Source organism: Rattus norvegicus, chromosome 1, assembly GCF_036323735.1.
Source record: "Rattus norvegicus strain BN/NHsdMcwi chromosome 1, GRCr8, whole genome shotgun sequence".
Taxonomy (NCBI): domain Eukaryota; kingdom Metazoa; phylum Chordata; class Mammalia; order Rodentia; family Muridae; genus Rattus; species Rattus norvegicus.
In genome coordinates, this window is record NC_086019.1 from 76,607,135 (window position 1) to 76,627,960 (window position 20,826).

The window sequence follows — 20,826 nt, forward strand, 5'->3', positions numbered from 1 at the left end:
TCATGAACTTCACAGGCAAATGGGTGGAACTAGAAAATATCATCCCGAGTGAGGTGACCCAGAGCCAAAGGACATGCATGGTGCACACTCACTTATAAGAGGATATTAGCCATAAAGTACAAGATAACCATGCTATAATCAACAGACCCAATAAAGCCAAATAACAAGGAGGCCCAAGGGAGGATGGTAGACTCCTTCTCAGAAGGGGGAACAAAATAGGTATCAGAGGTTGATGGAAGGAGGAAACTAGAAGGAAGAGGGGATGGATGGGGAGAAGGAGATCAGATGTAGGGAGAGCAGGGGGCAGAGAAGGGAGATCAGCTGGGTGTGGGGGTGGGAGCAATCTCTAGGACATGCCAGAGATCTGGGATGGGGAGAGGCTCCAGAGGGCCTCGTGAGGAAACTCTAGCTGAGATTCCTAGCAGTGGTGGATATGGATCCTGAAGTGGCCACTTGCTGTAGCCAGGCAGGACTCCCAAGGGAAGGATAAGGGTAACAACCCACCCCCAAAGCTTTCGATCCAAAATGTGTTCTGCCTACAAGGTGTGCAGGGACAAAGATCGAGCAGAAGTGGAGGGAATGGCCAATCAATGACTATTCCAAATTGAGACCCATTCCATGGGCAAGAACCGATCTCTGATACTATTAAGATACTCCATTTTGCTTGCAGACAGGAGCCTAGCATAACTGTCCTCTGAGAGGCTCCAACCAGCAGCCAGTTGAAAACGATGCGGAGAGACTCACATCCAAACATTAGATGGAGCTCTCAAGAGTCTTAAGGAAGAGTTGGAAAAAAGATTGAGGGACCCGAAAAGCACATGGACTCCAAAGGAAGACCAACACAAGACCCTTGGGATCTGCCAGAGACTGAATCACCAACCAGAGAGCTTCCAGCTCGACCTAGGCCCCCTGCTCATAGGTAGATGAGCGGCTTGGTCTTCATGCAGGTCCTCCAACAATTTGAGCAGGGGCTGCCCCCGAGCCTGCTGTCTGTCTGTGGATCCCTGTCCCTAAATGGACAGCCTTATGTGGCTTCAGTGAGAGAGGATGTGCCTAGTCCAGCAGTGACTTGATGGGGGTGGGGGAGATGATCATACCCAGACGAGTGGTCTCGCCTTCTCAAAAAATGGGGAAGGTAGGATTTGCGTGACGGGGTACTGGGAGGAGAGGAAGGGCTGATACTGAGTTGTAAAGAGAATAAATTAATTTTTAAAAAGAATATTATAAAAAATATTTAAACCCTTCCCCCTTCTTTTTTCTAGTAGTACTTTTTTTTCGTGGCTGATTTAACCTAGGGCTTCAAGCGTGCTAACTAGGCAGGGGCTCTACCATTGGGTTATAGCCCTAGCCCACTTCCTTCCCAGTCTATGTTGGTTCCATAAGGACAAGGATTTTAGTCAGACGGAGTTCACTGTTATGTCCATGGTGTCCACACTAGAGTCTGATATACAGAAGGCACGTGATGAATGATGCGTAAAAAGGTAAGGCAGATAGAAGGTAAACAAACAAATGAGAAAGAAACCCAGCAACATGGGCTCTGAACCACAAAACGACCAGTTTCATTCACTGCTCTAGACAGGGCATCTGCCAGGCCAGCACTGCGCATGCGTGCTCGAGCACTGCCCCCCACCCCCGGGCTAAGGGACCCGGCAGAGCAAGCAGCTCCTGCGCAGCCTGAGTTCTGGTTCTTAAGACCGGAAGGAAAGGAAACGAATTCAGCAGAGACTCTAGGACCCCCCGAAAGCCGCGCCCTGAAAGGCGTTCCCAGCATGCCCTACGCCGCTCCAGTCAAGCGCAGGACTCCACCTCCCAGAGGTCCGTGCGCGGAGCCGCTCCTCAGCCGCGCCTTTGTGAGCTCTACCTGCTCCGCGAGATCGAGCCCCGGCCCCGGCCAGACCTGCCTCGGCGCTGCGCGAGGTGTGACTAGGACTGAGGAGACGCTCGGTGAGGAGCAAGGTACCGTGAGAGAGAATGTGTAGCGGGACCAGAGTGACCCTGAGAGACCACACCACCGTGTATGAGGGGCCTATGATGTAAGGTTGCAACTGTATGAGACTGAGGCTGTGACAGCGGCAACATATGTGACATTATGTGACAGCACCCCATGTGGGGTGGGGGGGTCCTGTGACTGTGAGACTGGATATATCGTGAAACTGAGAGAGGCTTGTGCCAGTGTGTGATAGCGCTGGGGGATGTGTTTGGGGACCTGAGTGAATGTGGCTGAGCCTGCGCGCACTGTGTGAGACTGAGGTGGTTATAATGTGTGTGACAGTATGAGACCACCCACTTGCATGAGGGGACCTGTGATTGAATACTCTGTAAGACTGAAATACTGTGACGATGTGTGTGATTATACTGGGGAGGAGTCGACTGAGTGATGGTGTTAGATCAGATCACTGTATATTAAGGGCTTCTGACTGTGAGACTAAAAACTGCGTGAGACTGAGGCTGTGACATCGTGTGTGACAGTATGTGACGATATAAGGAATCATGTGGGAGAATGTGTTTAGAGACCAAGCCACTTTGTTATGGAGGCCTGGGGCTGAGTGCTTTTTGAGACTGTGCCAATAGCGCTGTCAGGGACTGTGGCAGTTTGTGAGACTAAATACTATGACCCAGAGAGAGAGGGGCTAGGACAGGGTGTGGTACTACGAGACCTTGTCACAGTGTTGAAGGGCCTGTGACAGGGTATGAGACTGTGAGAGGCCATAACAATGTGTGTGACTGTACAAGACGATGCCACCGGGTTCAAGGAGGCCTGTGACAGTGTGTGAATGTGTGAATATCGAGGCCAGGAGAGGCTTTGTATGGGACTGTTGTGCGATAGCACCTTGTGTGGGTGTCCTGTGGCATGGGAGACCATGGTACACTGTAAGAGTCACATTTGACTGTGCCACTGTGTATGTCAGCATGAGGCTGCATTTGGGACTATGTGATACTATTACAATGAGGCTTTTGCTACCGGCCGGGATGGAGCCTGTGACAATGTATGGGCCCGATCCAGTGTCTTCCAGATCCCACAGTCCCTCTGCTGCCCACTCTGTGCAAAGTAGCTTCACTCGATAGCCTATATTGCATCCTTATAAAAAGGGTGGGGACATTAAAAACATCATCACCGGGCTGGAGAGATGGCTCAGCAGTTAAGAGCACTGATTGCTCTTCCAGAGATCCTGAGTTCAAATCCCAGCACCCACATGGTGGCTCACAACCATCTGTAATGAGATCTGATGCCTTCTTCTGGTATGCATGAAGACAGCTACAGTGTACTCATATATATAATAAATTTTAAAAATAAAAAAAAACCATCATCACCTGTACACTATAGATTGCACTCTAGTTTCCAGTTTGGCTCGGTTATTTTCCCAACTGTTGCCTTGTGTATCTTTAATGATGATACACATTCGTGTGTGATATCTGATAATGCCAGTGTTTAATTGCTCAGCCATAAGTGAAAGAGATAACTTAGACATAAAATACATGTTAGGTCCCGGAGCTATGAAGTACGTAGGAAAAGCATGGTTAAGTGTAAGCATACCTCAAATGCATGTCTGTGGAGGGAGGAGAAGGACAGAGGCGTGGTGCTGGGGCTGCAGGGTACACCTGGAACTTACAGTTTCTTTTTTCTGTCCAGCTCTACTTTCTCAGGACATCGACTGGCTCCCAGAAACACAGTCATATATTCTTGAAGCTTTAACGCCATGTCCAAGGTAAGAAGTGTTTCTTATCCCCTGGAATGCCACCTCATTTTTCAGTCAGGCTAAAGCAACATATTGATTTCTGAAATTCAGGAGCCCGGCAAAAATCTCATCTCTCCATTGACTTGCTCTTGTTCTCTGTTGCAAAACAAAAGAAAGTCCCTCAAAGTCTAAGAGCACACTTATCCTCCAGCCAGCATTTGCTTCCTGATTCAGGGACTCGTTCAGCCTCGCCTGTGGGTTCAGTGCTCTTAGGAACTCTAATGAGGCAAAAATACATTCTTGGGATTATGTAAGCTCAAATTGTGGATATTAGAGGTGTTCGTTTGTGACTAGTAGCAAGGAGCTTTTCTCTACAGTCCCGGGTTTGAAAGGAAATAGGAGGGCTTTTGGGTGCCCACCTGAAAAGCCTGAGAGATTTTTAAACAACCCTAGCATACAGGCATATAAAATGGTTAGACAAATCAAACCTCCATTAATATTAAATCATTAAGAATTATTTTAAAACTGGGATACATGTGATTTTTACCATTTATTAAAGGCACACATAGTAATGAGATTAATGTACCTGTTTATTTTTACAAAAACAGTTAAATCTTGGCTTGATTCTGCAGGACATTAAACAGAGTTAATCAGTATCTTTATTTTATAATTGACAATGCTGAGAATTCTGCTTTGTTTAAATATACAGTACAAAATGGCAGAAGTATGTTTAGGGCCTTCTTATAAATTGTTGGAAGTTCTGTTGTAACCCCAAGGCAAAATTCATTTAATGATTTAAAAAATGTATATTGTCTGTGTCTGTGTGCTGTGTCTCCATGTGTTTATGTGCAACATGTGTGTACCTGGTGCAGGTAGAGACCAGAAGAGGGGCATCTAATTCCCTAGAAGAGTAGCTGCACAACTAGAAAAAGTCGTGGGTGCTGGAAACTGAATATAAAAACAGCAAGTGCCCTTAGCCGCTACGCCATCGCTCCAGCTCCCATTTCATGTTTTCTGTTTATTTGTTTGTTTGTTTGTTTTCAGTGAAACAAGTCAGCACCTTAAATGGTGCCTTAGTTTCTTTTCCTGGTGCTATGGTAAAATACTCTGACAAAGCAAATTTCAAAGGAGAGCTTATTCTGGTTCATGGTCTAGTCCATCATGGTGGGGAAATGAAGGGTGGGGAGCTTGAAACCCCCCCCCCATCACATCGTGTACACAATCAGGACACAGAAAACAAGGAAGGCATTCTGTTCATGTTTGCTTGGCTTACGGAGACTCTCGGATCCCAACCAGGGAGCGGTGTCACCTACACCGGGTGATCTTCTCACCTCAAGTAACACAGTCGAAGTAATCTGCCACAGGCATGTTGCTCAGAGGTCCATTTCTAGCTGTGATGGTGTCTTAGTTACTAGTGTGTTGCCGTAAAGAGAAGCCATGATCACCTTTGTGAGTGTTCTATTGCTGTGAAGAGACACCATGACCAAGGCTACACACTTAACTGGGACGTTGCTTATAGTTTCAGAGGGTTAGACTATCATGGTTATAGACTATACATTGCAGCGTGTACTGGTGCAATAGCTAAGAGTTTTATATTCTGATCCATGGGCAACAGAGACAGGGCCTGGTGTGGACTTTGGAAACCTCAAAGCCCACCCCTAATGACACACCTCTTCCAACAAGGCCACACCTCTTTTAATCCTTTCCAAACAGTTTCTGTAACTGGAGACAGGATCTATAGAGGCAACTTTCATTCAAACCACCACTGATGGTTAATGTACGATAGGAATCATCTGGGAAATGTACTTATCTGATGTTTGTTGATGCAGGAAGACATCCACTACAGGCAGCAGTATTCTCTGAAAGGGATCCTAGACTATCTAAATTAGTCTGAGCATCCATAAGTTTCTTAGTGTAGGATGATGTCATTACGCAGGTGAAGGCAGATGTGAAGGCAGACAAGATGAAATGAGGCCTGCGATGGGACAAGAAGGAAGGGAGGCAGAAACAGAGAAGGGAGGGAGAAGACGAGAGAGAGAGAGAGGCTGGAGCGAGGAGCGAGGAGCTGAGAGAACATGGCGGCAGATGTTAAGATTCTTCATAGTTACACGTTGTTATGACTATTCTTAAGGAATGGGTGTATACAGGATTTTGTGTTGTCTAGATGGGCAAATTATATTTTATCAATTGGATCAGAGGATAGCGTGTGATGTGTTCTTTCATGTGGTGACTTAATTAAGTTCAAGAAAGTATATGGTAATGGGACACACCAGGGTGCCATGGAACTGGGACATGTATGTCTGGTGTAGTAACAATGTGCCCTGGGAACTAGATGGGTAGAGAGATTGCTGCCTGGGTCAGAGGGTTCTTGGGGACAGGGTGGAGCTGCTGAGATAAATTAGTGCTAGTTCCAATGGCCCAGTGGAGCTGGAATTATCGAGAGTGTTACCACCAGGGTAAATGCAAGAACGGTTTTATTTTTTGTTTTTTGTTTTTTTACCACAACATCTTAGCTACTGTTCTATTGCTGTGAAGAGACACCATGACCAAAGCAATTTTTATAAAAGAAAGCGTTTAATTGTGGGCTTGCTTATAGTTTCAGAAGTTTAGTTCATCATCATCATGGCGGGGAGCATGGTGGCCCACAGGCAGATATGGCGCTGGAGAAGTTGCTGAGAGTTCTACATCCTGATCTGAAGGCAGGGAGAGAAGAGAGCCACTGGGCCTGTTTGGGCTTTTGAAACCTCAAAACTCTCCCCATTGACACACTTCCTCTGACAAAGCACTACTCAAGTGGCGCTACTCTCCTGGGACTAAGCATTAAAATATATGAACCTATGGGGGTCATTCTGTTTGTTTTGAGACAGGGTTTCTCTGTGTAGCCGTAGCTGTCCTGGAACTCACTCTGTAGACCATGCTGGCCTTGAGCTCAGAGATCTGCCTGCCTCTGCCTTCCAGTGCTGGAATTAAAGCTATCACCTGGCTATGACCATTTCTTTAATGTGGATGCAAGTGACCAGGTATCTCAAGCTCCTACCACTGTTGCTTCTTCCACAGTGGTGGACTGTAACCTTGAACCATGAGCTGAATTAAATCCTTTCCCCTTAAGTTGTTTTTGTCAGGGTACTTATCTTTTTCCTTTATGGTTTATTTATTTTTGTGTATATGAATGTTTTCCCTTCATCTATGTCTGTGTACCACATATGTACCTGGTACCCAAAGCAATCAGAAGAGGGGGTCAAGTTTCCTGGAACTGGACTTACAGATAGTCGTAAGCCACCATGTTGTGAGTTTCCCATGCTGGAAACTGAACTGAACTGAGCCATCTCTCCAGGCCCTTGTCAGGGTATTTTTTAAAATAATAACAAAAGACTGTTATGACACCAAATGATTCTAGAGTCTGTCAAGTTGGCCACACCACACACACACACACACACACACACACACACACACACACACACATGCACACTAAGTCTCTTCTTCCAAAAGAAGTAGAAGAGTTTGATTCCCAGCACCCACAAACATCTGCGACACCAATTCTAGGGGATCTGATGCCCTTTTCTGGTCTCAATGGGCAACAGGCATACACATAACAAACAGACATACATGCAGACAAAACACTCATACACATAAATAAGATACATAAATTTAAAAAATAGTTATCGTCAATAAAGATTGTATCTTAAAGTATTCTTGTTATAAAGAGACTGTAATTGATTGGGTTTTGAAAGTCAAGCCTGGGGGTTGGGGATTTAGCTCAGTGGTAGAGCGCTTGCCTAGGAAGCGCAAGGCCCTGGGTTCGGTCCCCAGCTCCGAAAAAAAGAACCAAAAAAAAAAAAAAAAAAAAAAAAAAAAAAAAAAAAAAAAAAGAAAGTCAAGCCTGGAATGCCAGCAGCAAACCACTGAACTGAAAACGGGACCCTCGTTGAAGGAATCTTAGAAAGGACTAAAAGAGCTTGAAGGGGCTCGAGACCCCATATGAACAACAATGCCAATCAACCAGAGCTTCCAGGGACTAAGCCACTACCCAAAGACTATACATGGACTGACCCTGGGCTCCAACCTCATAGGTAGCAATGAATAGCCTAGTAAGAGCACCAGCGGAAGGGGAAGCCCTTGGTCCTGCTAAGACTGAACCCCCAGTGAACGTGATTGTTGGGGGGAGGGCGGTAATGGGGGGAGGATGGGGAGGGGAACACCCATGTAGAAGGGGAGGGGGAGGGGCTAGGGGGATGTTGGCCTGGAAACCGGGAAAGGGAATAACAATCGAAATGTAAATAAGAAATACTCAAGTTAATAAAAAAGAAAAAGAAAAAAAAAAAGGAAGTCAAGCCTGATAGTCTTTAATTAGTACATTTTCACTTACTGTTATTACTTATAGGTGTACATTTAAACCTAACATTCTCCTGTCTGTTGCCTTGTCTGGATACATCTAATTAATTACACATAATCTCCATAACTTCTTAAGTCTCTATGATAATATGTATCCATTACTTCCTATATAACACTTTTTTTTTCCTGCCCCAGTATATCCTGTTTTCCTCAAGAGGAGTTCTTTGTCATTTAGTATGAATCCCCTGTTACTGTACAGTATGGATTGCAGTGTTACTTATCAGTGTACATATGGTGAATCAGCAGTGGTTGACAGTTTATCAGAAGTCATATACCCCTCGTAAGGAAGCACCAAAGCAAGTATGGCATTACTTGACGTGCATTTTTTAGAATATAAGGTACAGGCCGATGGTGGCTGAAAGAGCCGCAGCTCTGAAGGGAAAGGTATCCAAGAAACACCAGAAAGTCACACCACAGAGAGAGAGAGAGAGAGAGAGAGAGAGAGAGAGAGAGAGAGAGAGAGAGAGAGAGAACCCCTGCTCCAGTGAGAAACAGCAAAGACCTGAACAGAAGACCAGATTTATGTAGGGTTTCTTGGTGGTTGGGGGTGGAGCTTTCCAGGGCGGCCTAGGATTGGTGGGATTTTTGTGATCTGGTTTTGGGTCAAGCTCAGGGATTGGTGCTTTTGATCTTGGGCTTGTGTTACCAGGTACTGGAAATGGCCGTTATAGCAGCTAGAATAGTGGTGGTGGTGGAACGGGTACTTGCACCTTAAGGGACATAGAGTGGCCATACCTGTAAGTCCAGCACTTGGGAGGCTGAGGCAGAAAGACCAAAAGGCCAGCTTGAGAGAAAAAGAGACAGACAGACAGGCAGGCAGGCAGGCAGGCAGACAGACAGACGTACAGAATCTTGGAAAGCTGAGACAGAAGGGTTGTGATTTCAAGTCAGCCCTGAACCTCACACTGAGCTGTCTTTTTAAAAAGTTGGGGTTTTTGCCTCTACAAAGTATGGCCAATTTAGTTAGTGCTGACTCCTCCCTGCTGTGTTGTGTTGTGTTGTGTTGTTTGCTTATTCGTTTGAGACTGGGCAGGGTCACAATGGAGTTTTGAACTCACTACAGCCCAGGTCGTCCTGGAACTCGGGGCATCTGATCTCTGCCTCCTGAGTGCTGGGATTACGGGTGTGTGTGCTGTCTCCAGTTTTAACTGTTTAACCTGTGTGAACCAGAGTGCATTTATATCATTTCAGGACTTGCTGACATTTGAGGATGTGTCTGTAGATTTCACTCAAGAGGAATGGCAACAGCTGAGTGACACACAGAGAGACTTGTACAGGAAGGTGACATTGGAGAACTATAGGAGCCTGGTGTCGCTGGGTAAGGCAGTCTCTACAGAATCCCAAGTCTGTGTTCTGTGAAGTGTCTCTGAGATGCCTCTGGGTTGTTTTACTAAATGTCCCCCTTTTATTAAAAATTTTAAAAATGATATTTAACTCTATCTCTCCCTTTTTCTTTGTGTGTGTGTTTGTTTTTGTGTGTGTGTGTATTTGAGTGTATGTGTGTATATGTGTGTGAGTCTATGTCTATGTCTATGTGTGTATGTGTATATGTGTATGTGTGAATGTGTGTCTATGTGTGTATATCTGTGTATATATACATGCGCTTGTATGTGTGTGTGTTTTATATGTGCGTATGTATATGTGTCTATGTATGTGTATGTGTGTTTGTATGTGTGTGTATGTGTATATGTGTGTGTATATGTGAGTGTGTGTGTATGTGTATATGTGAGTGTGTGAGTGTGTGAGTGTGTGTGTGTGTGTGTGTGTGTGTGTGTTAGGGAGTTGTGTGCACATGCCATTTTATTTGCCCAATTTCTCTGTAGTGCTTCTCAACCTTCCTAATGCTGCAGTTAGTTCTTTAATACAGTTCCTCATGTTGTGGAGACCCCCCCCCATCATAAAATTATTTTTGTTGCTACTTCTTAACTGTAACTTTGCTACTATTATTAATTGTAATGTAAGTATCTGTTTTCTGATGGCTTTAGGTGACCCCTAAATCCTAGAGAGGTCATGACCCTTAGGTTGAGCACCATTGCTCTAGGGGTACACAACTGATAGGAATAGTGAATATATATGTATATGCATATATGTATCCATACTCATATATACTTGCACATATATATGTGCATTTATTAGATATAGGGATTATATATAGGGATTTATTAGATTGGCTAATCCAGCAATAGTTGTCTACCAACCAAAGGTCCAAGGATCCCATAGTTGTTCAGTCCGTGAGGCTGGATATTGCAGCTGCTCTTTAGTATATACCAGAATTCCAAAGAAGCTCTAACGCCAATGAAGAAATGAACATGCCAGAAAGGAAGATCCAAATTAAAAGTGGGTCTTTCCACAGGGCGGTGGTGCCACATGCCTTTAATCCCAGCACTCAGGAGGCAAAGGCAGGCAGGTCTCTGTGAGTTTGTTCATCGAGGCCAGGGTAGTCTACAGAGCAAGTTCCAGGACAGCCAGGGCTACACAGGGAAACCCTGTCTTTAAAAAACAAAAAAACAAACAAACAAAAAAACGCAGGTCTTCCCACTTCAAATGCTTTAACAAAAACAATTCTTCACAGATGTACCCAGCCATGTGGGTTTTAGTTAATTCCACATGTGGTCAAGTTGTCCACCATGAATAACCAACACAGTCAGGAGTAGGGGAACTACTCTGAGGAAATAGCCTGGTCAACCTAGCAAACCTAGTTCCAGAAGTTCAAAGAGAATCCTTCCCCTCACCTCCTAGTTTCTGCTCTCCAAATACGTTACATTTTACAGAATTACAGCTTTTCTTAGACTACTCCTTCTTGTCATTTATTCTAAAGAATATTTCCTATCTTCCTCAGCTCCCACCTATAGTGCCTCTCCTTCCTGATGAGCAGCAAACTTGACTTGATCTCTGAGAGTGGCTAATTCCTCTTCTGTTTCTTGGAAACAGGAATTCCTATTTACAAACCAGTCGTGATCTCATTACTGGAACAAGGAAAAGACCCCTGGATGGTGCAGAAGAAGGGGGCCAGAGACACATGCCCTGGTGAGTGGGGATGAGCCAGGGAGGTGGGTGCCTTTGCAGTAGGTTTTGTTAAAGCATCTGGTCCATTTAGATCAGTGGTTCTCAACCTTCCCAATGCTGCAGTCCTCAAGTTGTAGTTACTCCAAACATAAAATTATTTTTGTTGCTACTCCATAACTGTGATTTTGCTACTATTATGAATCTTAAGGTAAATATCTGTGTTTTCCAACAGTCTTTTTTTTTTTTTTTTTTTTTTTTTTTTTAATTTCCAGAGCTGGGGACCGAACCCAGGGCCTTGCACTTGCTAGGCAAGCGCTCTACCACTGAGCTAAATCTCCAACCTCGTTTTCCAACAGTCTTAAGCCCCTGTGGAAAGTAGGAGTTGGACCCCCCCCCAGGTTGAGAACCACTGGTGTAGCTGGTACTCTGTTGTACTGAGTTTCTGGTTTAGAGTGAGTGAGTTATTAGGTACGCAGCCTGGGGCAGTAAAAGAAGAAAACAGCAATCTTCAGAAAGACATTGGAGCATCAGGTCAGAAGCCAAAATCAGCGGGACCTCCTGATTGACATGGAGGGTCCAAGCAGAGCGCCTCCTGCATGGAGAGTTCTGGTCGGCCGCTCCCACCACAAGCAGTTTTATAACATAGGGTAGACAGTAGCTGCTTTGGGAAGGTGCTTGGGAGTGTTTACCTCCTAGCTGTGTTCAAGGACACAGTGCTTTCTCTCTAGCAGTTCTCTCTCCTTCTCTTCTCATGGTGTTCTTTTATAGGATTTAGTTTTATTTTGTGTGGATGAGTGTTTTGTCTGCATAGTATGTAAGTACACCATGCAATACGTGCAGAGGCCAGAAGAGGGAGCCATGCCTGGATCTGGATTTACTGCCAGTTAAAAATCACTTTCTGGGTGTTGGTACTTAGCTCAGTGGTAGAGCGCTTGCCTAGCAAGCGCAAGGCCCTGGGTTCGGTCCCCAGCTCCGAAAAATAGAAAAAAAAATCACTTTCTGGGTGCTGGGAACTGAACCTAGGGCCTTTGCAAGAGCTGAAAGCACAGTCACCTGTGGAGCCATCTCTCCAGCACCGTGAATATGGTGTTTCTCTTGGAGGCTATTCAGGTTTAAATTGGACAGCCTAGCCTATCCCCAGCCAAGGGGTCTTAGGGGATACTCTTAAGTCATGCGTGCTTAAGTCTGGAATTAGCTTCTTGGTGGGTTTACACAGCATGTGACAAGTTTCTAAAAAATTCATTCATTCTTATTATTATGTGTGTGTGGGTATTTTGCCTGAATGAATGTCTGTGTAACACATGTGTGCACTGCCCACAGAAGGCATCAAAACTAGTTACACCTGGTTGTTACGTACCTCATAGTTGCTTGAGGTCAAACTCAGTCCTCTGGAACAACAGCAAGTGCTGTTAACTACTACGCCATGTCAATTTAAAGACTGAATGTAGGATACATTGTAACATCAAGGCCTGGGAAGAGATGCTGAGCATAAGCCCCTGAGCTACTCTCTCGCTCCCCTATCTCAAAAGATCCTGACAACCCATTTCCCTCTTTCCTGCATCCATTGTCACAACCGGAATCCTTTGGGTTCTTCCCAAGCTTATAAACCATCGGAGACAGCCAAGGCTACACAGAGAAACCCTGACTCGAAATACCAAAGAAATAAGTATAAACCATCACAGAAAAAAAGACAGCACTCTCCAGGTTTGGGTGATGACATGAAATAGAGATAGTCAGAAGAACCTGGGTTGGTAGGAGGAGAGATGAGCTGGGCTAGAGGTATGAAGACCCCCAGAGCGTGTAGCTCAATCTGTACAGTGATTGCCCCGCTTGGTGAAATCCTGGGTCGATCACCAGCACTGCCTAAGCCTGCCATGGTGGTGCACACCTGTAGTCCCAGCATTGGGAAGACAGAGACAGGGGGATCAGGAGTTAGAGTTCACCCTCAGATACATAGTGAGCTCCAGACCAGCCTGGCTCTAGGAGATTCTGTCTTAGACAAGGAGAGAGGCGAAGAAGGGACAGATGAGAGAGAGAGATTATGGGTACAGAAAGCAGACTGCAGCTGAGCTGAAAGGCAGACTTAGAAAGTCGGATTTAGAGACACTAACTGAATGGTACATCTATCCTTAGGGGCTGAGAGGTAACCTCCAATATTGAGGCTTTGTGGGGAAGCAGATGTCTGAGAATTTTCTCGGCATCCTCTTTAGTAAATAGTCTCTTTTCATATAAGTCATCAGGTTTGTGTCCATGAACCTGAGCAAAATAATCTCATAACTTTTTTATATCGATGATAGTTTGTGGTTTTAATTTTTTGTTGGATATACTTAACATTTAGAAATGATGTATTAGGTGGCTAATTCATAAATTCGTTTTATTTTTCGAGATCCAGCACATGGTTTATTTTGTGTTTCTATTCTCTCTTTCAGTTTAGCGTGCTGAGCTCACGCTCTCTTGTTTGGTGATGAAATTGTCCAGGCCTGTGAGATTTCCTCTGTCTCATCAGCTGTCTCCTGTAGGCTCTGTAGATCGTGGATTTTGTTACTATTCTTTCCTATAGTTTTAAGTTTCTCTTTCACTTGAGTTGTTTGTTTTTGTTCTTTCAATTTGGGGTTTCCTCTGTGTAGCCCTGGCTGCCCTAGGGCTATGTAGACGGAGCTGTCCTAGAACTCACAGATATCTCCCTGCCTCTTCTTCCTGGGCGCCACCACTGCCCAGCTCACTCGAGTTGTTTAAAAGATAATGTTAGGGTTCAAGAATCCCTGAAGGAAGACCCCAAACTCAAATAGTATGCAAAGGTGAAGAGTGTTTATTCTGCAGAAATGACCAGCATGCATGGGTCAACCATTTTGCAATATAGTGACCAAGGAGTGTGATCTACTGTGTCAATTTAAAGCCTGTTAGGGGAGGAGTGGGTGACTTTTACCCTTCTTTCCCTTGATTGGTTGGCTCTATCTCCAGGGCCATCGGTGCCTTTATGATTGGTTAGGGCTCTGGGCACTTTCCAGGGTGGCAAAGCATTCTCGGATCGGCTGCCCACAGCTGTGGTTGGCTGACCACAGGTTCCTGGATCTGGGTTCTCACTTCTAGGAAACAGAAACTTAGAGGCCTCGTCTCCCAAACTGCCAGTTTACAACCTGGCATCAACTGGGTTCTGGCTAACTCAGTCCTCTCAATAATTTTCTTGTTTCATTACATTTTGGTCAGATTATTTTATTGTATTTGATCAGATGGTGCTAACATTGTAGACAGTAAACCGCATTCATATAACTCATACAGTCTGAGGCGTTTTGACACCGGTTACGTTATACTAAGTTTAGACATCATGTAGTACCATTTGTAAAATTGCTTCGATTATTTCAGAACATTTGCATTTCATATAAATTTTAGAATGAAAATGAGAATATTTACTCAAAGAGCTTTGTTTGGGACTATGTTTATATATCAGTTGAGAAAGAAATGACATTTAGCCCTGTTAAATTCCAACAACATGTTTTAATTTTCTCTAGTTGGTCATAGGAATATTTTATAATGCCCAGAATAATAGTCCGTTCTTCCTTCTTTCCTGCCTTCCTTCTTTCCCTCCTTTTTTCCTTCCTTTCTTTTTCTTACTATCTTTTTTTCTTTTTTGAGATAGGGTTTCTCTGTGTAGCCCTGGCTGGTCTCAAACTCAGAGAAATGCTTGCCTTTGCCTGCGCCCCCACCTTCTCTCCCCTCCCACCTCACCTCTGCCTCCTGAGCACTGGGATGAAAGGTGTGCCTCACCACCATGCGGCCTCAGTGTGGTGTTCTTACTGCCTTTTGCACTTTTTTCCTGAAGCACTGAGGACTTTCTATGTAGTCATGCCATCTGCGGACATGGGCTGTTTTATTCTCCCTTTCTGCACTTCACCTTGTGTTTCCTGCTATCTTGCAATTGCTCTATAATGTTGAATGGAGGTGGTAAAAGCATATGTCGTTACAGGGCTCCAGTCTAATGAGGATATGTATTCTGTATTCTGTTTTTCACTGTTAAGTGGATTCCAACTGTGGGACTTTTGTCAAGCTATTTAGAAACAGATCCCTTGCTTTGCTAAAAAATTTAACAGTTCAAATACTCATTCTACATTTGTTGAGATGATCATATTTTTTTTTGGCTTGTTTTTTTGGTTTTTTAACTGTTAACATAAAACATAGTGAATGATTTTCCAATGTTAAATCAACCTTCCATTCTTGGATTAATTTTTTTGGATAAAAATTATGCTTCCCGTGTTTCGTTGAGTTTACTTTGCTATGTTTTGTTAAACAGTTTGCATTTATGTTTAGGCACTGCGTTGGTCTCTGGGCTCACTCGTGATCTCTTCGTCTGGCTTTCTTTTTTTTTCTTTTTTTTTGGGGGGGGGGCTTTGGGGGGGGCTGGGGACCGAACCCAGGACCTTGCGCTTCCTAGACAAGCGCTCTACCACTGAGCCAAATCCCCAACCCCCTTCGTCTGGCTTTCTTATAACGATAATGCTGGGCTTGTGAAAACAATTCAGAGTCCTATCATCTTCTCCTTCAGAAAAAGCTTCATGCTATTATATTCTTTCCCCCTTAAATCTTTGGTGGAATCCACTAATGAAAACATATGTAGGAAGCAGAGTCAATGACTATAGGATTATTTTTTGATCCAATTTTTCTTGCTTCAGCTTTGGTAAGGGTTTTTCTTCCAAGAGATTGTGCATTTCAGTATGAGTTATCTACTTTATCAACTTATGTTTATAAAATTATCTTCTTAGTTTTATAGATTATAATTAACTTATTTCGCTCTTATGTTGCCAATTTTTCTCTCTTTTTTTAGATTTTATTTATGTTATTCATATGAGTACACTGTTGCTATCTTCAGACACACCAGAAGAGGGCATCAGATCCCATTACAGATGGTTGTGAGCCACCATGTGGTTGCTGGGAATTGAACTCAGGAGACCTCTGGAAGGGTAATCAGTGCTCTTAACCACTGAGCTATTTCTCCAGCCCAATTTTTCTCTTTTTTAATATAATGTTTTTTTAACATTTTATTTACTTCATGGGCATGTGTGTAGGCACACACATGATACAGAATGTGTATGGAGGCCAAAGACAAATCTCAGGAGTTGGTTCTTTCCTTTTACAGTGTGGGTTCTGGAGATCAGCTTTGGGTCATCAGGTTTAATGGCAATCCCTTTATGCCCTGAGCCATCTTACAAACCCTCCTGTTTTCATAATTAGTGGTCTTTATTAACTAATTTTGGCTTTACTGTCTCTGTTCATTGTGGCTACTTTGTTATTTCCTCACTTAGTGTGGTGGTTTTAATCTCTTTGGTCCAGGGCGTGGCACTATAAGGAGGTGTGCCCTTGCTGGAGTAGGTGTGGTCTTGTTGAAGTAGGTGTGGCCTTATTGGAGGAAGTCTGTCATTGTGGGCATGGGCTTTAAGACCCTCCTCCTAGTTGCCTGGAGATCAGTCTGCTCCTGGCTTCCTTGGGATGAAGATATAGAAGTCTCAGCTTCAGCAATGTGCCTCCTGCCTGGATGCTGTCATGTTCCTGCCTTGATAATGGACTGAACCTCTAAACCTGTAAGCCAGCCCCAATTAAATGTTGTCCTTATAAGAGTTGCCTTGGTCATGATGTCTGTTCACAGCAGTAAAACCCTAACTAAGACACTTTTCTACTACGTCTATTAAGATGCTTCTCTACTTCCTGTGGGCTTATGTTGGCCTTTTCTTCTGAGGTAGCCCCTCAAGGATTTTGTGTTTGGTTGTTCTTGTTGTTGTTCTTGTTGTTGTTGTTGTTAATTGTAAGCATTTAAATTACAACTGGTCTTAATACTCTGATAGTTAGTACATGCCAGCTATCATAATGCCTCTTAAAAATAATTCTTCTGAGGTTAGAGAACAACCCTCTCTGATTTCAGTCAGTCCTTGAAATTTATCGCGACACATTTTTCTTATGACCCATGAAAAACCCTGACTTATTGAACACACCATAAATACCTATTGGACAGTTGTTAGATGTATTTATATTGATAGAGAGTAGGATATGGTAGTCAATTCGGATGAGACTCTGCATTTACTAATCTTGGCCAAGATTTATCAATTTCGAAGACCCTGTTCTCAAAACACACAAAAAGGTAATGTTGGGCCACTGAGCTAGCTCATCAGGGAAAGGCATTTACCACCAAGCCTGATGACCTGAATTCTGTACTCAGGTCTGACATGGTAAAAGGAGAGAGAGAACCAGCTCCCACAAGTTGTCTTCTGACCTCGACACAAATGTCATAACATTCACTTATGTGCACACATTAAATAAATGTAGCTTTAAAAAGAAGTAACCTAATTGGGGATGGATAAGGGTAAGACAAAGTAACTTGTACTAAATAAAAGCAAGCGATTTGATAGAAAAGTATGTTTTCAGGAAGGCATGTTGGTTTCAGGAACCAACTGAGATTTTATATTTAGTTAGGACTTATTACAAAGAAAATTGTTTTCAGAAACACCTTTCCTAGAATGTAAAGATTAACCATAAAGTTTAATGACCCACCAGTCAGCCAGCATGCATTGAGGTCTGGGTATCCAGTGGGGGCACTTCAGCTACACGCGTGACATTCTAAAATTGACTTTTAACTTGAGAGAGGAAGAGAAGATGTTTGAAGATTATATTATTAACTCAGATGTAAGATCTTAATTGTCTCTAGATTTTAATTAATTAATTTTTAAAAAGACAATTGTGATTTTAGATGACCTCTAATATTTTTATTTTCTAAATTATATTTCATGGTTATGTATGATTAATTTAATTGACTACCTTCCTTCCTTCCTTCCTTCCTTTCTTTCTTCTTTTCTTCCTTTCTTTCTTTCTTTTTGAAGAAGTAGTCTCACTATATAGCTCTGGCTATCCTGGAACTCACTATGTAGACCAGGCTGGCCTCAAACTCACAGGGAAGGGCCTGCCTTTGCCTTTCAAGTACTGGGATTAAAAGTGTGTGCCCCTGCACCTGGACCGAGTGCCTTTCCTAATTTAATTTTTTTTTCTTTTTTTCAGAGCTGGGGACCGAAACCAGGGCCTTGCGCTTGCTAGGCAAGCGCTCTACCACTGAGCTAAATCCCCAACCCCCTAATTTAATTTTTAAGGTGCATTAAGAGATGTTAAATCTTTTCATTTCTTTTGTATTTTACCTTCTCTGAGCACTTTCTTTTCTTCTTATGAATGAATCTTACAACATCTATTTTCTTGGTATCTTTCAGATTGGGAGTATGTTTTCAAAAGCACTGAATTTATATCAAAGCAAGATATCTATAAAGCATCTGCCAAAGTCCTGACAATGGGGAGAAGCCATTTTAGTTCCAGATTTGACTGTTCCAATTTGAAAGAAAACCATGAAAGTAAAGACTGGTTTAAGAACAGGTTGGGAGGTCAGGAGGTGTGTTCCAGTCAATCACTTATCACTCATAAAGAAGTCCCTGAAAATCAAAGTAGTGTGTGCAATCCATCTTGTCAAGCCTTCCATCAGGATGCAATACTAGATACACCCCAAAGTTTCTCTACCAAAGAAAGAATAGATCAGAGTGAACCACAAAAGAGAAGTTACCGGAAAAAGCCCATTGAAATGAAACACAAGAAGGTCCACGTCGAAAAGAAAATCCTGAAGTGTACTGAATGTGAAAAAGTCTTTAATCAGAGCTCGTCCCTTACTCTCCATCAGAGAATTCATACCGGAGAGAAACCCTACGCATGCGTCGAATGCGGGAAAGCCTTCAGCCAAAGCGCCAACCTAGCGCAACACAAGAGAATACACACCGGGGAGAAGCCTTATGAATGTAAAGAGTGTAGGAAAGCCTTCAGCCAGAACGCACATCTTGCTCAGCATCAGAGAGTTCACACTGGAGAGAAGCCTTACCAGTGTAAAGAGTGTAAAAAAGCCTTCAGCCAGATCGCCCACCTGACTCAGCATCAACGGATTCATACGGGAGAGCGACCTTTTGAATGTATCGAGTGCGGAAAAGCGTTTAGTAACGGTTCATTTCTTGCTCAGCATCAGAGAATTCATACGGGCGAGAAACCGTATGTGTGCCATGTGTGTGGGAAAGCTTTTAGTCACCGTGGATACCTAATTGTACATCAGAGAATCCATACTGGGGAGAGACCGTATGAATGTAAAGAATGTAGGAAGTCCTTCAGCCAGTACGCACACCTTTCTCAACATCAGCGAGTGCATACTGGAGAAAAGCCTTACGAATGTAAAGTGTGTAGGAAGGCGTTCAGCCAGATTGCTTACCTTGATCAACATCAGAGGGTTCACACTGGAGAGAAACCCTACGAATGTGCCGAATGTAGAAAAGCCTTCAGCAACAGTTCATCGCTCGCACAGCATCAGAGAAGCCACACCGGAGAGAAACCCTACATATGTAAGGAATGTAGGAAAACATTTAGCCAAAATGCAGGCCTTGCTCAACATCAAAGAATCCATACTGGAGAGAAACCTTACGAATGTAATATTTGTGGGAAAGCCTTTAGTTATAGTGGATCTCTTACCCTACATCAGAGAATTCATACCGGAGAGAGACCTTATGAATGTAAAGACTGCAGGAAATCTTTCAGGCAGCGTGCGCACCTTGCTCACCACGAGAAAGTCCATACTATGGAGTCACTCTTGTCCCTTTCTTCTCCATCACCCTCTATATCCAGTCAGTTGCCAAGGACTCTCAGTTTTATCTCCTAAATCTGACCCAAATCTGACCCATTGGAACCATTTATATTACCTCATCCTTGTCTTCTATGTATTATCTGTTGTGTGTGGGAAAGTGCAACGGCTTTCTGGAGAATTCACCCAGGCCTCTTGTCAGTTTCCACACCAGCCAAACTTTAAAAAAAAAAAATTGGTCATATTATTTATCCCTCATTAATTGAAATTCCTTTCCAACATCTAAAAGTTTGTAGGGAAAAAGTACACAGTCCTTAAGGTGTAGCACCTAGCAGGCTACCTTGTCCTCAGAACCTTGCTTTAAACTACCAGTTAAAGCCTTTATGTCACTATTCATATCTCTCTCTCTCCCTCTCTGTCTCTCTCTCTCTCCCTCCCTCCCTCCCTCCCTCTCTCCCTCCCTCCTTCCCTCCCTCCCTCCCTTCCTCTCTTCATACAGAATTAAAACAGATCTAGGTTTTATCATTGCTTTTCCATCTTCTATCCTTAATTTCAGGAGAGTATCTGGTCCTTTGTAACCTTCAGTCTTATTTACACTATGGGACTAATAATGGTTCTACCTCAGAAGCAACTGGGAGAAATAAATAATGCATGTAGATTTCTTAGCAGAGTGCCTAGCATAAAATAATATTAATCTAAAATAAAAATATGATATAACAAGAAGAGCTGATTATTTTAATTATAAAGAAGCAAAAAATAGACCTGGGGCATTATAACATTTTTATAATTAGAAATAATAAAGTTGGAGACTGAGGGTGTAGTGTCCCGCACGACCTCGCCAGCAAGAATACACGGGGACACACGGATCCTTACTGCAGCTAAACGTTTATTGAATCTTAAAGAGAGGCCCGGGGCGCCGGCATGGCACGGCTTATATACACCCTAGCACGGCGCATCCACACCTGATTGGTCGCTTACCCATGATCTCATTAGGCACGCCCCAGAGTGGGCAAAGACCTGGCACGAAGGCACTCTTGCACATGTGCACACAGTTAACTTCCTGAAAGGAAGTCAGCTGGCGCGGCGGAGGCCAGTGCCATCTTGTAATGGCAA

The 20,826-nt window shown here is 43.5% G+C and overlaps 1 protein-coding gene across 4 annotated transcripts; it reads left to right on the forward strand.

Annotated features, from left to right (window-relative positions):
- The first annotated feature begins 1,595 nt into the window (after positions 1–1,595).
- Zfp583 (zinc finger protein 583) lies at positions 1,596–20,436 on the forward strand. Of its 4 annotated transcripts, none has more exons than XM_006228199.5 (5): positions 1,596–1,956; positions 3,632–3,707; positions 9,261–9,387; positions 11,001–11,096; positions 18,317–20,436. In XM_006228199.5, the coding sequence occupies exons 2-5, from the start codon at positions 3,699–3,701 to the stop codon at positions 19,789–19,791; spliced, it is 1,707 nt and encodes a 568-aa protein (XP_006228261.1). In that variant the 5' UTR covers positions 1,596–1,956; positions 3,632–3,698; the 3' UTR covers positions 19,792–20,436. The 4 variants fall into 4 exon arrangements, with proteins under 4 accessions (XP_006228261.1, XP_038942896.1, NP_001128081.2 ...); XM_039086968.2 differs by having other exon boundaries at positions 1,617–1,944; NM_001134609.2 differs by having other exon boundaries at positions 1,812–1,956; positions 3,646–3,707.
- The last annotated feature ends 390 nt before the right edge of the window (positions 20,437–20,826 follow it).

What these genes read in the sequence shown, in the direction of transcription:
- Zfp583 (XM_006228199.5), top strand. An exon ending in TAGGAGCCTGGTGTCGCTGG is followed by an intron (nt 9,388 to 11,000) that starts GTAAGGCAGTCT and finishes TCTTGGAAACAG; the next exon opens with GAATTCCTATTTACAAACCA. An exon ending in GGCCAGAGACACATGCCCTG is followed by an intron (nt 11,097 to 18,316) that starts GTGAGTGGGGAT and finishes GGTATCTTTCAG; the next exon opens with ATTGGGAGTATGTTTTCAAA.